At 41.9% G+C, this 22520-nt stretch overlaps 1 protein-coding gene across 2 annotated transcripts in view; it reads right to left on the reverse strand.

The window, feature by feature from the left end:
* The window catches only part of LOC120575647 (kin of IRRE-like protein 3), a 363304-nt gene that overhangs the window by 57972 nt on the left and 282812 nt on the right, over positions 1 to 22520 (reverse strand). For both annotated transcript variants that reach the window (XM_039826472.1, XM_039826471.1), the window contains exon 7: positions 5190 to 5338. In XM_039826472.1, coding sequence (XP_039682406.1) covers positions 5190 to 5338 — 149 coding nt within the window. The remainder of the gene's footprint in view (positions 1 to 5189; positions 5339 to 22520) is intronic.

Consider the following 22520-nt stretch of genomic DNA (forward strand, 5'->3'; position numbering starts at 1 on the left):
CATTTCTGTAGTCTTTGGCACGCCCGCCGATAGGGGGGGACAAACAGGTCTGTTGTCCCGGGCCCAGAGTAGGGGGGGCCCAGAACTGGGCCCTCATTAAATTATGGAATAATTGAAAAAAAAAATTTTTAATAGGCCTATTTGTGGAAAAAAATATGTAATATTTGAGTTACATAAAAGCTTTTTATTTGTTTTCTTCCTAATTGTCCTTGAAATAGTGGTCAAGAACCCCCCCACCCCCAACACAAAAATGGTTTGGTGTTGTTGAAGTTCAGTACGCTCAAAATTTCCGGTCAGCACAAGTCCGGTGCTCAGAAAAGGAAGGAAAAGAGAAGAAGAAAATAGAGGCCTTAGAGATTTTCTAAATAAATATATATATAAAAAAAAAAGGTGGTGACGGTGAAGCTGGAACTGTCAACGTAGAGCAAGGTAAGAAACAGTGCAGCCAACGTTTACGAGCCATGTAACGTAAGCTAACAGGCCAGCTCTCATGTTAACGTCCATTAGCTTGTATAAAAGCCCAACACACTTCTCTCTGACAGAAAGAGTTGAGTTTGGTAGCTCCGTCAGAAAGGATGAGACAGAGAGGAGAGAGATCCAGCTGCTGTCAGGGGACAGAGAGAGTGATGCGGGGAGGGGCCACTGCCTCGCAACGGAGGGACAGAGTCAGGCTACCGGTGAGAGAGAAGTGAGAGAGAGAGAGAGAGAGAGAGAGACAGAGAGCCGAGAGAGAGCAGAGAGAGAAAACGAGAGAGAGAGAGACAGAGAGAGAGAGAATAGGGAGAGAGGAGAGAGAGAGAGAGGAGGAGAGCCCGCTGCCCTGTTGGAGAGTATGAGCAGGATGGATCAGAGACTGATCACACACTTAATTTCAGTGAGAGATGTGAGGAGAGGAGAGGAAGATCAGATTAGAGGAAGATCAGAGGAGAGGGAGAAGAAGAGGAGAGGAAAAAGAAAAGAACAGGAGAGGAAGAGCAGAGGAAAAGCAAGGGAAAAGGAGAGATCTGGGCCGCGGGGGCCCATCTAAGCTTATCTCGTCCCGGCCCAGGCAAGACTGTCAGCTGGCCTGGTCTTTGGGCTAGACTACATCTCGTCACCCCACCCCTTTTTTCTTACACACACACACACACACACACACACACACACACACACACACACACACACACACACACACACACACACACACATACACAGCACCCACACAGACATCTCTTGAATGCTTTTTGTTGTAGTTTAAAAAATGTTATATTGGTTTTGATTGATCGAAGGATTATTGATTGGCCATTGATAATTTTCAAGTTAATAAATTCTACTATATTTTAAATAGCAGTTGTCTGTGATTATTTGTGTACTTATTGTAATAATTGCTGGTTGAACACAGGTAGTGTTCAAATTCATCCTTCATTTCTGTTCCTTTAAAGAATACAAGATAGATTAAAGGGGTGATAGAATGATTATTTAGGGTATTTTACACTGCTCCTTAAGGTCTCCTAATGGGGTATGTAACATTGGTTGGGCTGAAAATTGCCCGAATGCTTTTTTATGGGCCCTTAACTACCCTGTGAATATGGCTTTATGCTAATATGGTATGCTCATGAATATTTAGATGAGCTGCGCGCTGATTGGTTTGAGCGAACCACATAGAAACACATTGGAGACTCGACAGCAAGTCTCATATTTCAGACACTACAAAGTTATATATCATTTGTCAGGCTATTTCGTTATTAAATTCACTTCTGTGACTTTTTTAAGCGAGAAATCAACTATATAAAGCTCAAATATGGGCCGTTTTACGAAAATGTATGGCTAATTGCAAATTTGGTAAGACGTGTCAGACTTTAGCTAGCAGCTCCACACAGTCTGATGAGAAAGCGGCAACCTCCATACCCAGTGAAAGTCACCATTTCCCTGGGTACTGGACTACTGGAATACTCGGGGCTTCGCTGGCTGCCAGCTGCCGGCATAACTAGAGTATCAATATTTACAGTTTGAATTTCGTCACGCCACTTATATAACATCTACCCCAAGGTCTTATAAAGTTAACAATGGTGTCCGATTTCAATTTTATGAATTTTTGTGAACATTAGGGGTTTTGTTAGCTGTGACTGTCCCTTCAATCCTATGTGTACAGATTGCGGCTAGTTAGCTTCATTTTCGGCGTAATTAGACAGGGTGTCCGCGGGGTTTTAAAAAGTATTAAAAGGTAGTATATCAAATTAGTAAAAATTAAGGCCATTAAAAGGTATTAAATGGTATTAATCGCCATTTTACGAGGTATTAATTTTGGAATGACTTTTTTGCAAACTATGAGTTGTCCATTTGTTTTATTATGTCTATTTAAGTTAATCTTGTAAAGTTTGTATGATATTATATCCTATCCCGCATCGGGTGATAGCCTATTTTAGCCTGACAATCCAGACCCACATCAAGGTGTAGGGTCTGGGTTCACACCATTGACAGGGCTCAATCCGAGGGGCGGGATAAACGGTTGTCTTTCAAATTCCCTCTGCACGCTACAACCAGGCAGAGCAACGAAGAAGATAGCGGAGCTAGTTGATAGATTAAACTTTTGCGTATCGGGTCGGCAAAACTCCGAACACATCTTCCTTTTTTAAGAATGATTTCTGTGCCGTTCTTTGTTCTTTTCACAAAGAAATGCTTAACTCCAAGTCTTCCAGAGTCGCGGCCAAAGCCGATTCCAAAGACCACTGTTAGACAGCAGCAGCAGAAGCTCTGCTTTGTTTTCAAGTTGTTTGTATCCCACAAAGATGAACCAAGATCCTGAGTGGTGCATCACACAGATGAAGAGTATAGTGCAAACATTCCTCAGGGCAGGTAGTTGGCATCTCCGCTGGTAAGAAAATATTGTATAGGGACAGTAGAAGTGGATAGGTTATTCAGATTGATTAAGGACATAGCGGTCTCAGTGTGCAAGGTGGTTTTGTGCGTTCTCTTAACAGTGTGGAAGTGTCATTGCTTTTACATAAATAATTTATTTGAACAAGTTCTGAAAAGCTCTACTATGTCCTCCTAGCTCTCGATGTAGATGCTGTGATGGATGACAGTGTTTTCTCTAGAATGTTCAGTAGCGGGGTTGTTGAACGTCAAAAAGTAACGTTACCTGAAAACAGCGTGTAGATTCTTTTTAGCATCTCACATTAGCTACACTTTCAGTCACTATGACCTCTACTACTACGGTCAGAAACGTTAGCTTAACCATCCAGCAAATAGACTTTGCCGTTACTTGAAACCGGTGATTAACGTCACTGCTCATTTTACACACAGTTTAACAACAAAACAAAACGCTGAGTGGACATTACTAGCTACGTTTTTCATGTTGGTTTGAGCAGTATGCACCCCTAGTGGGGAATAAAAAGCAATTCAATTGAAGCAATTAGCATGAGATCACAGGTTCACTTAGTTTCAAATGGTTAGAATGACATGCATGTCTGTGTATGTCTGTTTTTTTGTATTTCACTTGCCTCATGGAATATTTTCTATGTGTACTCATTTGCGTGTCTGTACATACAGAAGAAGGTTCACTTAGTTTGAAGTGGTTATAATGGCATCAGTGAATGCTTGTTTCTTTGAACTGCTTTAATTTATCATTTTATTTAATCTATTAATTTTATTCTAAAGGTGAAATGAATGCAAGATGGGTTAGGGTTGCAAGATGTATGCAAAGTCAGTGAGTCTAATCTATTGTGTTTACTTTCCCTACCTGCATTGTTCTATTGGCCTAGAGGGTGTATTTCTTTTTTTATAAATCTCAAACTCTGTTTAATTGTTAGAAAACGTGTTGCCGTATAAACCTGCAACTTAATGGCGTGTTGGTTTTAAAAAATATTGACAAGGTATTAAAAATGGTATTAAAAGGTATTGAATTTGTCTCTAGGATTTCTGTATATACCCTGTTAGAGTATATTTACAGTTTGAATTTCGTCACGCCACTTATATAACATTTACCCCAAGGTCTTGGTGTCCAATTTCAATTTTATGAATTTTTGTGAATTTCAGAGGAATTCTAAGAGGAGGCTAGCTAGCTCTCATTGATAGAGCTCCAACCAGCTGCAGGCTCTATCAATGAGACTCGCGGACAAGAGGCGTTTATGTCCCCGATCGTTTGTTTAAATAACTCAACACATTATAATTACACACATTATAAGATTCACTGGAACCTGTGGTAAGAGAATGCTGGCGTAACATGCTCGCTGGCAGCGCTCTCACTCACATACACCGGCCATTTAGCTAGCAGGAAGAGGGGAGCTGCAGGCCCTGGAGCTCTGTCAGAGCAGCGGCGTTTGGTAGTCCATTAACCCAAAAAACGGTGACTTTGCGCGGGTATGGAGTGCCGTGGGCTGCCAGCCGTGACGGAGCTCCATCTACCTCACAACAGGCCGGGGTCTGTGACGGAAGGCAGGCCAGGCGGCGAGGCAGCAACACAGGCAGCACCAGCCACTGAACACCGACACACAGTTGGACAAAATTTGAAATTGACATACATTTTCATAAAACGGCCCATATTTGACCTCTACATAGTCTCGGATAAAAAAGTCTCAGAAGTGAATTTAATGATAAAATAGCAGATGAACAATTTATACAATTTCTGAGATCTGCACAACCTAGATTCAGAAGACTAACTGATCTCAGGTCAGTTGTGTAGCCTATGTAAATGTTGCCCGTTTTCAGAGGCAGTTTACAATTAGTGAGATTTGCAGAGAAAAGAGGTGTCAATGGGATTTAGAGGTTCTATGTATGTCCTAGTTACCCACTAAACTGTCATTATTCAACTATGTCAAGGTAAAATTGGTTTTGCATTCTATCACCCTTTTAACCACGTTAAGATCTGTATTTTAAAGGGAACACCACCTAAATGAGACTGTTTCACAGTTTGATTATTGGTCCCTGATTCCAGGGTGGTGCCCCGTTTTGATTGTTTGTCATTTTGGTGGAGTTAATTTATTAATATTGATAAAACATCTTTGATAGTTTGCCAATAATTGAATCTGTACCTTACTGATACCCAACCATGTCTGTATTTTCTAGAGGATTTAGTGTTTAGTCTGTTTCTGTTTGTGTTGTTTCCTTGATTCCCTCATTGTGTTATTTTTGAGTTTTCTATGCTTGTACTGTGTGAACCTTATGTGTCTGTACAGCCCTCTGGTTTGATCAAGCTGCATATAACTCACAGTAGACATCCACGTTCCTGCTGATGTTGGTGTTGCCCAGTGCATTGGTGACCTCACAGGAAACCTGCTCAGTGAAGAAAGAGTGGTCCACAAGAACCTCATAGGTGTCACCTGGCACGTCTGGAATCACGGTTCCTCCTTTGGCCCATCTGAAAGTACAATCGATCAGAGGTGGAAATTGTGATTTTCACAATGAGAATAATTCAACAATAACCCAGTAAAAGAAAATACAAAAGTCTCACAGAGCTGCCCTACACCAGTAGCAGGGCTACTTAAAAAAGAATTAACTACAGGTCTTAGGCCACAGCGAGCAGCAAAGTAAAACTTAAAACTAACAGTGGCAGTAACTGGGGATTTCCACTGGATGCGTAACAGCTGCGGACCGGCTCCGCTGCGTGTCTGCTGCGTGCTCCGCCGTCCGTCAATACCCACCGGGTCCGGATTTGTTGCAGAACGGCTGCGGCCATAACTGACAGCTGTAGTCACGAGGATCAGGTAGAATAGAACCACAAAACCAACAACAGTTTGTTTCCATCCAGAGGAGTAGAGGGGAAACGACTCTGAGCTGTGTTTTCAAGGTGTAGTGCAGGGAAATATAATCCGCCGTGAGCAATGTGTATTTTATTTTGAAAATTAACCGGATATTTATTTTGTTTCTGTGCTCGACTTCCTGTCCCGCACTATCTGCCGTGTGCTGAATTGCTGCGGAGCTCTCCGTCGTCCGTCAAAAATAGAAGCTCTGCGTATCTGCTGCGGAGGGCTGCGGACTGATGGAACTGGGACGGAGTCGGGACGCAGTCTGTGGAAATACACAGATTGACTTTAATGGAAACCTAATGACTCCGTCGACGTTCCGGAGATGTTCCGCAGACGTTCCGCATCCAGTGGAAATTGGTCACTCGTATCACATTACCTACCAACAAGTTATTTTGTTGCAACAATTATTCTACAATTTTCTATCTCATTGTAATTGTATTTTAATTTTAACTTAAATTCTTGCTTAATAAATACAAAAAATATTGTATCCTGTCACATGGTGTCCTTTGTCCTTTAACTGGCAACTGTTAGGGCCCTATCTTGCACTCAGCGCAATTGCCTTTGTACACCGTATGATTCCTATTTTGCACCCGACGCACAGCGGACTTTTCCCTCCACAGACGCACGTCGGTAAATTAGGAAATGTATTTGCGCTCCCGGGGGCGGTTCAGCAAAAAGAGGAGGCATGATCCGGCACAAACGTTCCCTGGTGCTATTTTACAGTTTCAGAAAACAATTCCGCCACTGACCAGGAAAAACCTGGTCTAAAGTCAGTGGCGCTAGTCTAAAGTCAGTAGCGTGTTATTCAGATGCTATTTTAGGGACGAATGCTTGGCCATAATGTAGTGTGTGCAATAACGCGCATACGCTTTACTTCTCTCATCTACACGGATGGGAGTATTGCAAACCATACATAATTACAAGGAAAAATATTACTGAAAATGCGCATCAGGTGTTTGGATAGGTCAGGAGGCACTTTACAGTACAGTCATCAAAAAGTCCCAGCATTCTTTGTGGCTTGTTGTGTTTTACACAACATTTCCATGAATCATGGATGTGTTGATGACATAAATGAGGAAATATTAGAGGACTTAAGGAGACGTGATGTTGAACTATGGCGGGATTGTACACTCTGGCGGGATCTGCTCCAGGATTGGCAATGTGCGATGCGCTCCTGGTGGAGCGGGTGGACGGAGATGGAGTGGGGGGAGGAGGAAGGGGCACAACAGGAGCAGTTGGTGTGTTTGGATGCCCACGCTTCATGGCTGCAGCAATCCTCTCCAGGAGATGCTCTTGAGGAGATGTGCCCGAGAGGCCGTAGCAACATCGCCACCCTGTCTAGACGGGGCGTGGCGTGCGCCAGGCAAATCCGCCGTCATAATAGCAATCCGCCATGGAACAAGCGCGCCTGCTCTTAAAGGGAATGTGAGATGACGCTCTGATTGGTTTATTGCACGTTACGCCCAAACCACACCTAGCTACTAGGTCATTTATCCCGCCGGTATCATAGCAACAGCACCCGAGATCCGCCCACAAAGCTACTTGCGTTTGTCGTTTGATACAATTCAATTCAGTTTTATTTATAGTATCAAAACATAACAAGAGTTATCTCGAGACACTTTACAGATAGAGTAGGTCTAGACCACACTCTATAATTTACAAAGCCCCAACAATTCTAATAATTCCTAATTCTAAAACTTGCGTTTCAGATCATTAAAATAGGGCCCTTAATGTGGTAGCACTGTATGTATGTACTCGTAAAGTGGTGGTGGTTGCCTGGTTGTCTCCCACAACTAGTTTTACAGTTTCATTTCACAGTAAGCTTTTTCCCTTTTAGAAAAATGGCTATGGTGAAAAGATGTTCAAAACTGGTTAGAAAGTTTTTTCAGCGATTTTTTGAAGACGATTAAACGTTCACATTTAGACCGCATTTCACCGGGATTTGCAACACTGGCTTTCACCTGAGAAATGTGGATATTGCCCTGGCCTCCAGCACCACTGCCTTTTTTCACCTGCATAACATTGCAAACATTAGGCACATCCTGCTTTTTTAATTACTATGCCAACACTAAATAATGATCAAGTGTTGCATCTAGCTAAAGATAGCACATATATTAAAGATAAAGGCTGTCTTTAGACATGGATAGTGTAATGGTTGTTCATAGGTTTTACTTTGAATGTTCCTTATTTACTAAGAAAAAGGGAACGTTTAATCTTAGAAAAAGAATATTAAATTAAAGCTGCGAGCAGCGATGGACGGGCCCTCGCGCCTCTGCGCGCGTCGGGGTTACCGGCGGACGCCGCTCCTTGGGACCGTGCATTTGCGCGGCACTCAGACACCGCAAATCGTCACCAATGAAAAGGGAACTCCCCGCCGAGTTCAACGATAGCTCACACAAGACTCTACGTCATACGGTTCATTAGCTGTGAAAGGGGGCGTGGCTAAAGCATAGGGGGCGGGTCCAACCATCACCAATTAAAAATGAAGCCTCTGCTGAGATGAATGATACCTCACACAAGAGTCTACCTTAAATGGGTCAACATGTATGAAAGGGGGCGTGGCTTAAACATAGGGGACGGGCCAAACCATCACCAATGAAGAAGGAAGTCTCTGCTGAGTTCAATGATACCTCACACAAGTGTTTACATCAATCGGGCCATTAGTAATAAAAGGGGCGTGGCTTGAACATAGGGGGCGGGCCAAACCATCACCGATGAAGAAGGAAGTCTCTGCTGAGTTCAATGATACCTCACACAAGGTTATACCTTAAACGGTTGAAACGTTATGAAAGGGGGCGTGGCTTAAGCATAGGGGGCGGGCCAAACCATCACCAATGAATAAAGCAGTCTTTGCTGAGTTCAATGACACCTCACACAATACTCTACCTTAAACGGTTCAAATGTTATAAAAGGGGGCGTGGCCTGAGTAAGTGGGCGTGGTCATATTATAGGGGCCGGCTCAGTATCACATGTAGACCACACATTCTAAGTTTCATGTAAATCGGATGATGTTTGTCATATAAGGCGCATTTCCTGTTGCCAGCGGCGGGCGCTATGACCAAAAGTCAATTTTGGCCTGTAGGTGTCCTCAGGCCTGGACCCTTGTCAATCGTGAGAAATTTCGGGCAGATACGACAACGTACACTCAAGTTACAACAACTTCTTTGTTCATTGCTAAACACTCAAAATGTCCGCCACGCCACGCCCACACCGTCTGACGAAAAGTTTTTCTTTTAATAACTTTTCATTGTTAAGGTGTTGGGATGGTACAGACCAAGTTTGATGTCCATCGTATGAAATCTCTAGGAGGAGTTCGTTAAAGTATAGCACCTTGACTTTTAGGCCTACTTCCTGTTGCCACTAGGGGGCGCTATGACTTTAAGTAAATATCGGCCTTTATTTGTCCTCAGGGTTGGACTCTTATGAATCCTGAAAAGTTTCGAGGTAATCGGACAACGTACACTCGAGTTACACCCACTTCCTGTTTCGGCGGCGAAACGCACAAAATGGCCGCCCTGCCACGGCCACGCCCTATGACGAAAAGTTTTTCTTTTAACAACTTTTCATCTTTAACATCTTAAGATGGCACAGACCGAGTTTGAAGTTGATCGGATGAAATCTCTAGGAGGAGTTCGTTAAAGTACGACATGTGGAAATGGCCAAAATCACACTAATTTCGAACATTTAATTCAAAATGGCGGACTTCCTGTTGGGGTTAGGGTATGGCTCTAATGAAGTTTGTTGTACATCTGGACATCTTACATATGTGTACCAAGTTTTGTGAGTCTACGTTAAACCCACTGCAGGGGCTAAATTTTCTTAACTTTCTAGGGGGCGCTAGCGAGCCATTTTTGTGCGCCTATTCCCGACACCCTTAAAATACGTAAACTTTCACCAGACTTGATGCGACCGCCAAATTTGGTGTGTTTTTGAATATGTTAAGCCCCTCAAAAAGCCAATTCATTTGACGGGAAAAAGAAAGAAAGAAAGATTAATTCCTTCAGTTTCAATAGGGCCTTCGCCGCTGTCGGCGCTCGGGCCCTAATAACCAAATTAAACATGGTGGTTTGTGATATATGTAGACAGCTGACTTTAGCTGACTTACTCCTTTTTCTTGCCAACAACGCCCACGTACATTTGCTGTCAATATACAACCTCCCTTCCTTTTCCTCTGGAAAACTTGACCAGACATTTCGCAGCAGAGATGCTTAATGTTTGAGCACACTTCCTGTTCCCTGTCAGGCTTCAGTCTGCCATTGCATAGCACAGTCCCCTGACACATCCAGTAACAAAATACAGGTGACCACCTTGTCAGATTACCATCTGGTTTCTTCAAAGGGATCAGAAGTAACACAGAGCTGCTGCATGAGTGTCAGCTCATTTGATGTGAGTTGTGTTGGACAATCCAGCCCTGAAAGGACACATCTAACTGCCTTCCAGACACATTTGATTATCTTTAGCTCCCTGTTCCACCTGGTGACAGCGACAGGTTTATGTTTCAGTCTTTATCAGCATGTTGTATTGATTTATAGTAGCCTGTCAAAAACATGGACTTTTTATTGCATAAAAGTCTCAAAAATCTGTTGTTTGAAGACCACATGACTTATCCTTCATTTGATCTCTATATCCTGTTTAGGAAACTGAAAATGTTGTAGGACACTGATAGGCCATTATCTGTAAAACCTGCACAAGCTTTGCTACTAATTTTGCTGCTTCGCACGGTTTCTTACAACGTGTTGATAAAAATATCACCTGCAACTTTAATGTGAATTTTTCATCAAGTTGCTTTGAACAGTAAACTCAGCGCAGTGATCTGCGATGCCAAACTAAGATTGCACTTTCTTATAAGACCACAGGACTCTGCTTTGCCCTTCATCCTTTATCATACCCTGACTACTTCAACCAATTAATCACATGAAATCGTACAAGCACTCCAGGACCCAGCCAAGTCTCGGCAAAAGGACACCACAGCTCCCAACATCCCGCTGAAAACCAGCCAGTGCACTGTCCACAGGAAAAATAATGACAACTATGGACAATATAAAATACAAATGGAAGACTAGAGACCATCTTGTGTTGGGCCAGTGGGGGGTTCCTACTTCCTACTCCCCTACGTTAAGGTGACCAGATTTCTGAGACAAAATCCAGAGACATTTTCAGCTCAGAAGCATAAATACCTCCAAAACAGGTAATGTTTTTATCTTTGTAAAACTTAAAATGGGGACACTGCCCCAGGAGCATCACTAGATCTAGAGCTGCACTGGGACTCAAGCACCCCTAGGGGGGTCCATTGGCATGCTCCCCTGTAAGAAAATGTTGTCTATGTTAACATTTAAATGCATCAATCTGGTGCACTTTGAAAAGAAATTCAGAGGTTAGACTTGATTATTCTTATCTATGGAAATATTTGTGCTGTAGCCTGAACTATTTTACACTTCAGAATTTTAACCATGCACACACAGGTGGAATAGTTATTTCTTCATATATTTGCATTAATGTCACTAAGAAGCATACCAGTAGAAATATACTGTATATTCATATTTGTAAGTGGGATAAATATAACTAAGTGGGATTGTCTGGCAATATCATAACCTTACATTACATTATGGTGGGATACACTGGCTAAGCAATTTACAAAAATGTCTGTGCTGAATGAAAGATGAGAATACATTATAATTTTGTCCCAAAGTTGGATACCGTGTAGAATTTCTTTATTGACATTTTCATAAAGGAAGTGATAACACAAGGGTGTAGCAAAAAACCATGTCATCTTAACTTTTTCAACCCCCCAAACCCACCCCTAAATGCACAGGAAAGGAAATAAAGACAGAGTAGCAATTGCAGATATAGCTCAACAACTAGTACCAATGATAATGTTGATACAAGTGAAGAAAAAAAAAAGAAAATTAAAAAAAATTAAAAAATTAAAATAAACCCATGGAATTCCAGTCCAGCACGGCAAGGTCAGAAGGCACCAGTAGTAGCAGGATGAAGTTAGTTACTTTCTTGTCTATTGTAACACCAATGGAAGAGGCTGCCCAGCAGGCTGAAGCATATTATTAAGGTACTGCCTAAAGTGTCTTCCAGCAATTTACAAATAGATGAGGCTTCTTTTTGAGATTAAACATAATTTTTTCTGAGGCCATATAAGAGGTAACCTCCTTCAACCATAAGGAGACAAGAGGGGGAAGTTCACTTTTCCACATGATAGCAATGCACTTGTTTCAAGCGATCAAGGCTAGTTTGATGAAGTGCGTATTTTTCCTCCTATCAGCTGGCAGAGCTGTTGTGTCGCCCAGCAAAACAAGTCTTGGCGAATGAGGAATTTCGACTCCTGTGACCTTTTTAAGTGTATCCAAAATGGAGCCCCAATAGTGTGTTAGTTTTGTACAGTTCCAAAACATGTGCATCAGGTTGCCTGTGTCTGTCTTGCACCTAGGGCAGGTATCTGAGATAGCACTGTTCATTCTATGAAGCCTTTCTGGTGTGTAATAAATGTGATGAATAAGATTCAGTTGTAAGAGCTTATGGCGGCTGTTGTAGGAGAAATTTTGGGCTTCTGCACATATTGCCTCCCAGTCACTATCTCTAAAGGTGTGATCCAGGTCTTGTTCCCATGTGGCCCGGGATTTTAACACATTATTTGCCAAAAGATCCAACATTCTACCGTAAGTTAGGGACACAAAGCCCCTTAGGTTTTGGATGTTTTTTAAGACGATGTCGGTTGGGGGAGGGGCAGAAGACGTTAAGTGCTCATTCTTCTGTGAACTAATAAAGTGTCTGATTTGCAGGTATTTAAAAAAGTGTGTCCCGGGGAGGTTAAAGGCCCTTTTTAGCTGTTTGAAAGATTTAAGTATGTTATTTTCATAGAGGTCGCCAAATGATTTGACTCCATTCATAAACCATATCCTTGTAAGCCCGTCTCTAAGGGCCGGTGGAAGAGCAGGATTGTTATGGAATGGAGTGTTCCTGTGTAGGGTCATTAAGCATTTGTGGCGGGATTGAATAATGGAAAACAGTTTGGAGGTGTGGTTTATAAAAGGATTACTTGTGCCAGATCTCAGAGTATAATATGAGTGTATAAAGGGAATATCAGCCAATGGTACCTCAGCTGCATGGAACTGCTCAATCTGCTTCCAAGCAGGGGGGTTATCCAATTCCGTCTGCCAAATCCAAATGGCTCTTAGCTGGGCCGCCCAGTAGAATAATTCAAAGTTCGGGAGCTTTAGACCACCTTGCCGGGGAGTGTTGTATAAAGTTTTCGGGTTTTTTTTTTTTTTTTTTTTTTTTTTTTAAAGAACTTACTAGGGATCGGTATAGGAAGAGTTTGGAACAGGTAAAGGAACCTAGGTAGCAGGTTCATCTTTATGCAGTTAACACGCCCTATCATAGATATAGGTACATGCCTCCATCTGTCCAGATCCCCCTCCACCTTCAAAAGTAAAGGGTTGTAATTAAGCGAGAAGGTTCGATCTAATTGAGTGGGGATCGTCAGACCCAAGTATGTTATACACTGGGCGTCCCATTTAAAAGGGAAAGTTTACTCGCAGAAATTGCTCCGCTGGAGGATTAAGAGGCAAAGCCACGCTTTTTTGCAGATTAACTTTGTATCCTGATATGCTGCTGTATGTGGAGAGCAAGTCGGTAAGAGCTGGCAGGGAGGAGTTCAGCTGTGTTAAAAACTGGATTACGTCATCCGCATATAACGAGATGGTGTGGTCCACATCCCCCACCCCAAAGCCTGAGATGGACGGGTGGGATCTTAATGCAATATCTAAGGGCTCAATTGCTAACGCAAAAAGCAATGGTGAGAGCGGGCATCCCTGACGTGTGCCACGGGAGAGGGGGAAAGGGAGGGAAATGTCCGAGTTAGTTTGGACCATGGCTGTGGGGTGGAGGTACAATAGTTTAATCATGTGTATCATGTTTGGGCCCAAACTCATTTTATGCAGAACAGCAAAGAGGTAGTGCCACTCAAGGCGATCAAAAATGAGATGGCCAATACTGGATCATCGATGGATTTTGCACAGTGCGCTATGTTGAGGAATCTCCTAACGTTATCAATCAGTGAACGGTGTTGAATAAATCCGGTCTGGTCCAAATGGACCATGGATGATTTTAGTGAGCACCTTATATTCACTTGACAAAAGGGAAATCGGTCTGTACGAGCTGCAAAAATTGGGGTCTTTCCCTGGTTTTAACAGAACTATAATTAGAGCCTGTTCTAGAGTTTTGGGTAATTTGTTGGTCTTGATTGCGTGGTTAAACATATCTATAAGAGGATCCAATAATTTATTAGCAAATTTTTTCAAAAAGTCAATTGAGAACCCATCGGGTCCAGGGGCTTTACCCTCTGGCAGCCTAGCCAGAGCCTCCATCACCTCATGTTTAGAGATATTAGCTTCAAGTCTAATCTGAACCTCTTCTGATATCCTTGGAATATCCAGGTTGTCCAAAAAGACATCCACATCATAGCTATTTCAAGACAAGTATAGCTTCTTGTAAAAGTCAGTGAAAGCCTGGTTAATGAGTTTAGGGTCGCGGACCTCACCGCTGCCATCAGACGACGCAGTAGCAGGAATGCATCTAGCAGCCTCTTCTCTTTTAATCTGCCATGCCAGCAGTTTCCCCGATTTGTCGCCCTGTTCGTAATAGCGCTGCCTTAACCTGGCCATTGCATTTTCTACCTCTCGAGTCGTAAGAGCATCATACTCAGCCCTCTTAGCGATCAACTGATCAAGAAGTAATCGTGATTGGGAGCAGGAGTGCTTGGTTTCAAGGGCCTTAATATCATCCTCCAGTTTGATATTGTTTCTTCTTCCACGAGGAGTAGCTAATCACACAGCCCCTGATAAAAGCTTTGAGGGATTCCCAAATTATGGACGGGGAGGCAGAGCCTACATTTGTGGTAAGAAAAAGATCAATTTGCTCATTAATTTTTATGTTAAATTCCTCGTCGTTAACCAGGTGGACGGGAAATCTCCAGCGTTTAGGTTTCATATTTTGGTCCTGCTTGGTTAAATGAAGCAGAAGGGGGGCATGATCCGAGTGTGTTATAGCCAGTTATTCACAAGATTTGACCAGGTGCTCCTTCCCTGCATGCAGATAGAAAACGTCAATACAAGAGTATACTTTGTGTGCGTGTGAGTAAAAAGAGTATTCTTGCAGTGATGTGTGTCTCGCCCTCCACACATCTATTAAATTAAGGTCAGCCAATTCGGTTTTGAGAGCCTTAGCCGCGGAGGACAGAGCTTTAGAGGTTGAAGAGGATCTGTCCATAACGGGGTCCAAAACCAGATTAAAGTCTCCTCCAATGATAAGCTCAGTAGGAGGGCAGGGTATATTAAGAAAAAGATCCGTAAAGAATTTTGGCTCATCCTGATTTGGTCCGTAGACATTTAGCATAGAGATTGGCACATTATCTAGGAAGCCACTGACCCAGACATATCGGCCCCCCTTATCCCTTACCGTGTGTTTTAAGTAAAAGGGAACTCCTTTATTAATTAAGATAACCACGCCCCGGGCCTGAGAGCTAAATGAAGAGAAGTATATTTGGCCTTGCCATTGTTTACCCAGTTTGAGATGCTCTGCCTCGGTTAGATGAGATTCTTGCAGAAAAGAAATATCAATATTGTGATTCCTCAGGAAATTTAGGACTTTTCTGTGCTTTATCTGTTGGTTAATTCCATTGGTGTTCCAACTCAAGAATTTATACATAGTGGTAGTAGACATGGTTGACATCATATGGCAGTAGGATATACAGGATGATGTTCTGTACTAGAATGAGAAAGACTTGGTACCTTTTGCAATAAAGAAAATTATACAAAAAATGTGCTGCCCTGGCTGGAGGTCCCCCCCCCCCCAAAAATTAGAACCATTTACCTATTCTTGCTGGTAAACATAGTAACACTCCCGACAAGTAAAACCAGACTACCCGCAACTAGGCAGTGTGTAATAAACAGTGTAGAGACAAAACCAATAAAACGCATCTCTGAAAAGTCCCCCATTAGGTTAAAGAGATTATTTGCATCCACCTTTAAAATCTAGGCTTAAGTTCTTTAAAACTCGAATGGTCAAGGGCTCATGAGTAAAGCCATACATAGATCACTTTTTAAATTGAGTTATGGCGCATGGAGTATATAGTAGTATAGAGAGTATATAGAGTCACTGTCTCAAGCATTACAGAAATAAACAAAAATAAACTGGCTCTACATACGCCACACCTGGGGTATATAAACACCGGCAGCAAACAAAACAGTGGTCTGTGCATAATTACCGGTCACAAAGCAGTCTGTTGGGTGGAAGAAAGGATTGAAGTAATTTAGAGGAGAGAAGACAAGCACTTGCTCAAAAAAGTCACAGCGGGGAGCTGCGTTCAGGTGAGCATGTCCGGGTGAAATGTGGTCAGGTAGTGCTCAGCCGACGCCGGGGAGGTGAAGGTACGTCTGCCCTCCGGGAGGTCCAGGACCAGGTTGGTTGGATGAAACAGCCTAAAAGAGATGGTTTTCTCGTGCAGCTTCTTCTTAAGGGGCGTGAAGGCTTTTCTTTTCCGGTAGAGAGATGTGGAAATATCCCTGAAGATCATAATAGCAGAGTTACCATACTGCAGAGACCTTTTCTTCCGTGCCACATCTAGGATTTTTGTCACGTTGGTGAAGCGGAGAAAGCGGACCACCAGAGCCCGGGGGAGGCTGCCCTCATCAGGTCGGCGTTGAAGTGAGCGGTGAGCCCGCTCAATCTCGATCAGCTCCCTGGTCTCCAGGCCCAGTATTTTCGGGAGCCACTCTTGTAGGAAAGCTATGGTGTTTTTCCCCTCAACTCCCTCTGGAGAACCGACCAACCTCAGATTTTGCCTTCTTCCTCGATTCTCCAGATCATCGAGTTTGTCTTTCAGACCGCTGATTTCTGCTTCCATCCTCTTTTTGTGCTCTCCGAGATCTCCGTGCAAGAAGTCGAGGCTTTCGGTGTGACCCGACTGCCTATCTTCAATCTCTTTGACCCGCTGTCCCAGGGCGCGATTCTCAGTAATAAGTGCTTCCACCAAGACAGCCAATGAGTTTAACTTTTGATCCAATAATGTCTGTATACGGTCGAAACCTTTGTCCATTTCGTTATGAAACCATTGCAGCGGCGCGCCGGTGCTTGGAAAGCTAGCGCTAACAGTGCTAGTGCCCGTGTTAGCACTGAGAGTTGCAGTACTTTTTCCGCTCCTATCCTCTTTCGTTGCTACTTCATTCTTTTTCGGAGGCATTTTCAGTATAGCAACGCTTAACTTACTCAGCTTGGAGTCTTATTCTTGGCTTATCTCATGCAGGATAAAAGGTAAAATCAGAAGTCTTTACGGGAGCCGGTTTCACTACGTCTATCCTCTACGCCGCCATCTTGGATCCCCCTACCATGTAGAAATTTTGTTGCAATTTCAAAACCGGATTATTCAGGAACCGCTTGTTGTACTACCGATGCATGTGTTGAGTGAAGAGTTTGTGAGATATTTCACAGAGAGTAATGGGTGTGCAGAGATTTATGCAGAATGCAAATATGATAACATTTCATGTAAGTTCAATGTTAATTTTCTCGCAAACCATTTGTCACAGCAGCTGGCACTAATGTATGGAGGAAATATTTATTCATAATTCAAATTGAAAGTCCAAAGAGAAAACAAAGCGAGATTAAATTAAAAATATTATTTTTTTTAATTTTCCATTTGGCTTTGGCTTTTGAATTTCAATTTAACATTGGCTTTTAATTTTCATTTAATATTTGGCTTTTGAATTTCAATTTAACATTGGCTTTTCATTTTCATTTAATATTTGGCTTTTAATTTTCATTTAATATTTGGCTTTTGAATTTCGATTTAACATTGGCTTTTAATTTGGATTTAATATTTGGCTTTTGAATTTCCATTTAACATTGCCTTTTCGTTTGGACTTGACACATGTCAATGTAAATGAGGAGGCGTGGCCCAAAGGCTGGTGGGAGGGTCTTTTCTTTTCTCACTTTTTTCTCCGGGTGGTGCGCGCGGTGTGAGGTGCATGTCCGCGCTATCCTCCATTTTTGTTTCTCATAACAATGTTGCAATAACAAATGTCACATAAGAAAAGACCCCCCCAAAAAATAAATCATTGATTTCAGAAAGAAGCCTCTGCCAAGTTCTCCTGTGTTTTTCTCATGGCCAGGCTGTTGAAGGTGTACACATTACAAACATCTGGGTACAAATATAGACAATAACCTGACCTGATTTATTGCCAACACAGATGGGGTTTGCATAAGGCCCAGCTTATACGTTTATCGGAAATTGAGAAGTTTTAATGTTGATACAGTTCATATTTTATGAAAAGGTTTTATTCAAGATTTATTTTAACTTTTAACTTTATTTTTTATTTGCTGGTTTGGGTCCCTCACTTAATAAATAAGCACAGACTAAACATCATTGTGAAAATGTGTGGAAAAATTGCAGGGATACATTTTGAAGAGCCAGAGAATGTCTCCCCTGGTCTTGTGATGCAGGCAATGAGAGATTTAGGACCTCATTTGTCCCTGTTACCATTGGACTCATTAATAGCTCGATGTGATTTGTCCCCTATGATTAGGAATATGTTTCTAGGACTTGAGTAGGTGCAGGGCTTAGACAAGACCCACTTAAACAAACTGAATGCATGCATGCAGAGCAGATCACCAAAACGGTATTTGGCTTGCCCAGCTTGTTAATGGCCATGTTAGGGTTACAAAGTTTGGACACTTTCTCATTCAATGCGTTTTTTTTTTTTTTTTTTATAGACTATTTATATTTTATTTCGCACAGTATCAATAACTATGAATACACATATGGAATTATGTACTTAACAAAAGTGTGAAATATCTGAAAACATGTCTTATATTTAGATTCTTCAAAGTAGCCACCCTTTGCTTTTTATTAATAAGGGAAATAATTCCACTAATGAACCCTGACAAAGCACACCTGTGAAGGTAAAACCATTTCAGGTGACTACCTCATGAAGCTCATTGAGAGAACACCAAGGGTTTGCAGAGTTACCAATCAAAAGGGTGGCTACTTTGAAGAATCTAAAATATAAGACATGTTTTCAGTTATTTCACTCTTTTTTGTTAAGTACATAATTCCATATGTGTTCATTCATAGTTTTGATGCCTTCAGTGAGAATCTACAATGTAAATAGTCATGAAAATAAAGAAACACATTGAATGAGAAGGTGTGTCCAAACTTTTGGCCTGTACTGTATGTTAATTTCAGCCACCCAGTTTGTAGATGTTAGTTAGATGGCACAAACATTTGGCCTAATCACAGCTGGCCTAGCAAGAGAAAGGCAAACGTTTTGTTTCCACATTTGTGAGGCAACATATGATGCGAGGGCTCTGGGGGTCCTCCCTCAGAATTTTTTTATCATTAAACACTTATTATCATGCATTCTGATGAATTCTGTGCACCTATTTCTATCTTTTTCTACATTAATTTATGCTGGAATGTCTTTATTTATGTAAAGGGAAAATAGGTGACAACACAAAATATAAAAACATGATGGAATATAGTCTCGCATTGCCAGGTGTTCCTCCACAGCGCTGCGGAGGAAGGTCTGGCTAGTCCACACAGTATTCCTGGATGGGAGAGGAACGTGCTCTGGTTCATTGGCATTTCTGTAAACCAATCACAATCGTCTTGGGCATCGCTAAGCGCTGCACAGAGTCTCGGTACTGCTGCAAAATAGCCTCGGGAAGTGGAAGGTCGATCACAGCGCCCACGGTGGAGTGTGCGCCGTTTGAGATGGTGTATTGCAAAGGTTGTACCAAGTGTAGGGGGCGGGGATAACGTCCTCAATGAGAAAGGAACTCTCTGGTGAGTTCAATGATACCTCACACAAGAATCTACGATAAATGGGTCACTAGTTATGAAAGGGGGAGTGGTTTAAGCATAGGGGGCGGGCCAAACCATCTCCAATGAAAAGGGAACTTTCTACTGAGTTCAATGATACCTCGCACAACACGCTACCTTAAACGGTTCAAAAGTTATGAAAGTGAGCATGGCCTGAGCACATGGGCGTGGTTAAAGTATAGGGGGCGGCTCAGTATCACATTTAGACCACACAATTTAAGTTTCATGTAAATCGGATGAGGTTTGTCATATAAGGCTGATTTCCTGTTGCCAGCAGGGGGGGGGGCGCTATGACCAAAAGTCAATTTTGGCCTGTATATGTCCTCAGGCCTTGACCCTTGTCAATCGTGAGAAATTTCAGGCAGATGATGACGTCTTCATTCATCAATAAGTGCTCAAAATGTCCAACGCGTGGACAAAAAGTTTTTCTTTTAATAACTTTTCATCGTTAAGGTCTTTGGATGACACAGACCAAATCTGAAGTTGATTTTGTTTTCGAAGTTTCGAGCCAATTGGACAATGTACACTCAAGTTACACACACTTCCTGTTTCGATGGCGAAACGCATAAAATGGCCGCCCTGCCACGGCCAGGCCCCATGACCAACATTTTTTCTTTTAATAACTTTTCATATCTAAGGTCTTAAGATGATACAGATCAAATTTGATGTCGATCGGATAAAATCTCTAGGAGGAGTTCATTAAAGTATGACATGTGGAAATGGCCAAAAACAAACTCATTTCGAACTTTCAATTCAAAATGGTGGACTTCCTGTGACACCAAAATTGGCAGTCGCATCCAGCCTGGTGAAAATTGACGTATTTTAAGGTATTTGGGAATAGGCGCACAAAAATGGCTCACTAGTGCCCCCTACAAAATTTAAAAATGTTTGCCCCTGCAGTACGTTTAATGTAGACTAACGAAACATTGGTCCACATATGCAGAGGTGGGTAGTAACGAGTTACATTTACTCCGTTACATTTACTTGAGCAGTTTTTGAAAAAATTATACTTCTAGGAGTAGTTTTAAATCACTATACTTTTTACTTTTACTTGAGTAGATTTGTGAAGAAGAAACTGTACTCTTACTCTGCTAAATTAGGCTACAACGAGCTTGTTACTTTTCTTTTTACCTCTTTGGTATTCTATGCATCATTGTATTATCCCCGTATCGTAGTATGCCTCATTTTAATGTTTTATTTTGACAGAGAGAGAGAGACCTCCGCTAAAGGCTCTACCACGTGACTGTGTTTCACCAATCAAACGTAGACCATACTCAATCTCAGCGGCGGGACAGGTTAGCTTTACAGCCGCAGCAAAACAAAAATGACAATGTCAGAATCAACCGTCGGCAGAGGCCAGATCAACATGTCCTGGATTTATTATTTATTACCCGGCTTCACCTAACCTAACCACCGCGGTCCCGCAAGCTGTGTCACGACGCTGGTTAACAACTAGTTCAATCAACCATCAGGGTTCCCCAATCTAGCGGCGCGTGTTCACATAAAAGAGGCGGTGTTTGCACAACATGACCAATAGCCACATATTTTACATAAGAAGAGCAAACTATAATTCCACATAAATATGAAGAACACAGACTCGGTTTTACATGCAAAACGCAATACAGTCGCTGCTTCCTAAAACAGGAGGACAGGTGGCAAAAAAAAAATAGCTGACGCTGTAGATGCGTAGGTTACATCACAACGCTTATCAATATCACTTATCCCCGTCAGTCATGCACAAGATCTGACCATAATTACACTTGTACTTTCCATAAACTGCCGTTGCTTTAGCCTATTATTTCAGTTGCAACCCTGGCAGAGGAAGCGATCGTGAGAGCAAATAAAAAATATAAAAAACATAATTCAAACCGCTGTGCACATTACACACGGCTCAAGAAGCCGACAAATAGCCGATATGTAATATAAATATATCCATCAGGGAATGTTAACGGGGTTTTCAGTCTCTAAATGTTTTTTTTGTACGAGAGCACCTCTCTCTCTCTCTCTCTCTCTCTCTCTCTCTCTCTCTCTCTGCGCACCGAGCTCCGCCTGATCTTCTAAGAACGGTGACTCCGTTATCAATCGAGTACTGATTGGTCAGTAGGTGGAGCTTTTACACCAGTTGATCTCTGATCTCCAACATAACCTGCTCCCGACCAGGTTAGGCGTCCAGCATGAGTTACCACGCCGATTGAACCCGGTAACAAGTGATCCACCTTCCTGCTACAGAAAACCAAATCTTGCTTCGTAGTCCAGGCCTCTGGCCTCATAATGAAAGCATGGTTACCTTAGTAAAAGTGCCAAACAGCAGCTCCATTACCTTGTTCTAGTTCTGCATGTAGAGCCTGGTAAAAAAAATTGTGTTACTTGTGCTTATTTATTTTTTATGTATTATTATTATTTTATTGATTTTATTTTTTAAGTACTTGAATTTACCTGGATTATTTTAATTTAAGCTATTTTGTAATTAATTAATTAATTTTAATTTATTTAATTGATTGGATGAACTATAATTTGCCTAAAGATGATTATTTTGTATTTTTGTCTGTCTGATTGAATGCTTGTGTTAAAAAATAAATCAGAAGTTACTCAACAGTTACTCAGTACTTGAGTAGTTTTTTCACCAAGTACCTTTTTACTCTTACTCAAGTAATTATTTGGATGAATACTTTTTACTTTTACTTGAGTCATATTATTCTGAAGTAACAGTACTTTTACTTGAGTAAAAGTTTTGGCTACTCTACCCACCTCTGCACATATGTCTTGACATGCTACATATGTGGACCAAGTTTGCGTGCCCCTATTCCTGAATACCTTAAAATATGTACATTTTCACCAGACTTGATGCGACCGCCAATTTTGGTGAGTTTTTGAGTATGTTAAGCCCCTCAAAAAGGCAATTCATTTGC

The sequence above is a fragment of the Perca fluviatilis genome, chromosome 16, assembly GCF_010015445.1.
Source record: "Perca fluviatilis chromosome 16, GENO_Pfluv_1.0, whole genome shotgun sequence".
In the NCBI taxonomy this organism is placed as follows: Eukaryota; Metazoa; Chordata; class Actinopteri; order Perciformes; family Percidae; genus Perca; species Perca fluviatilis.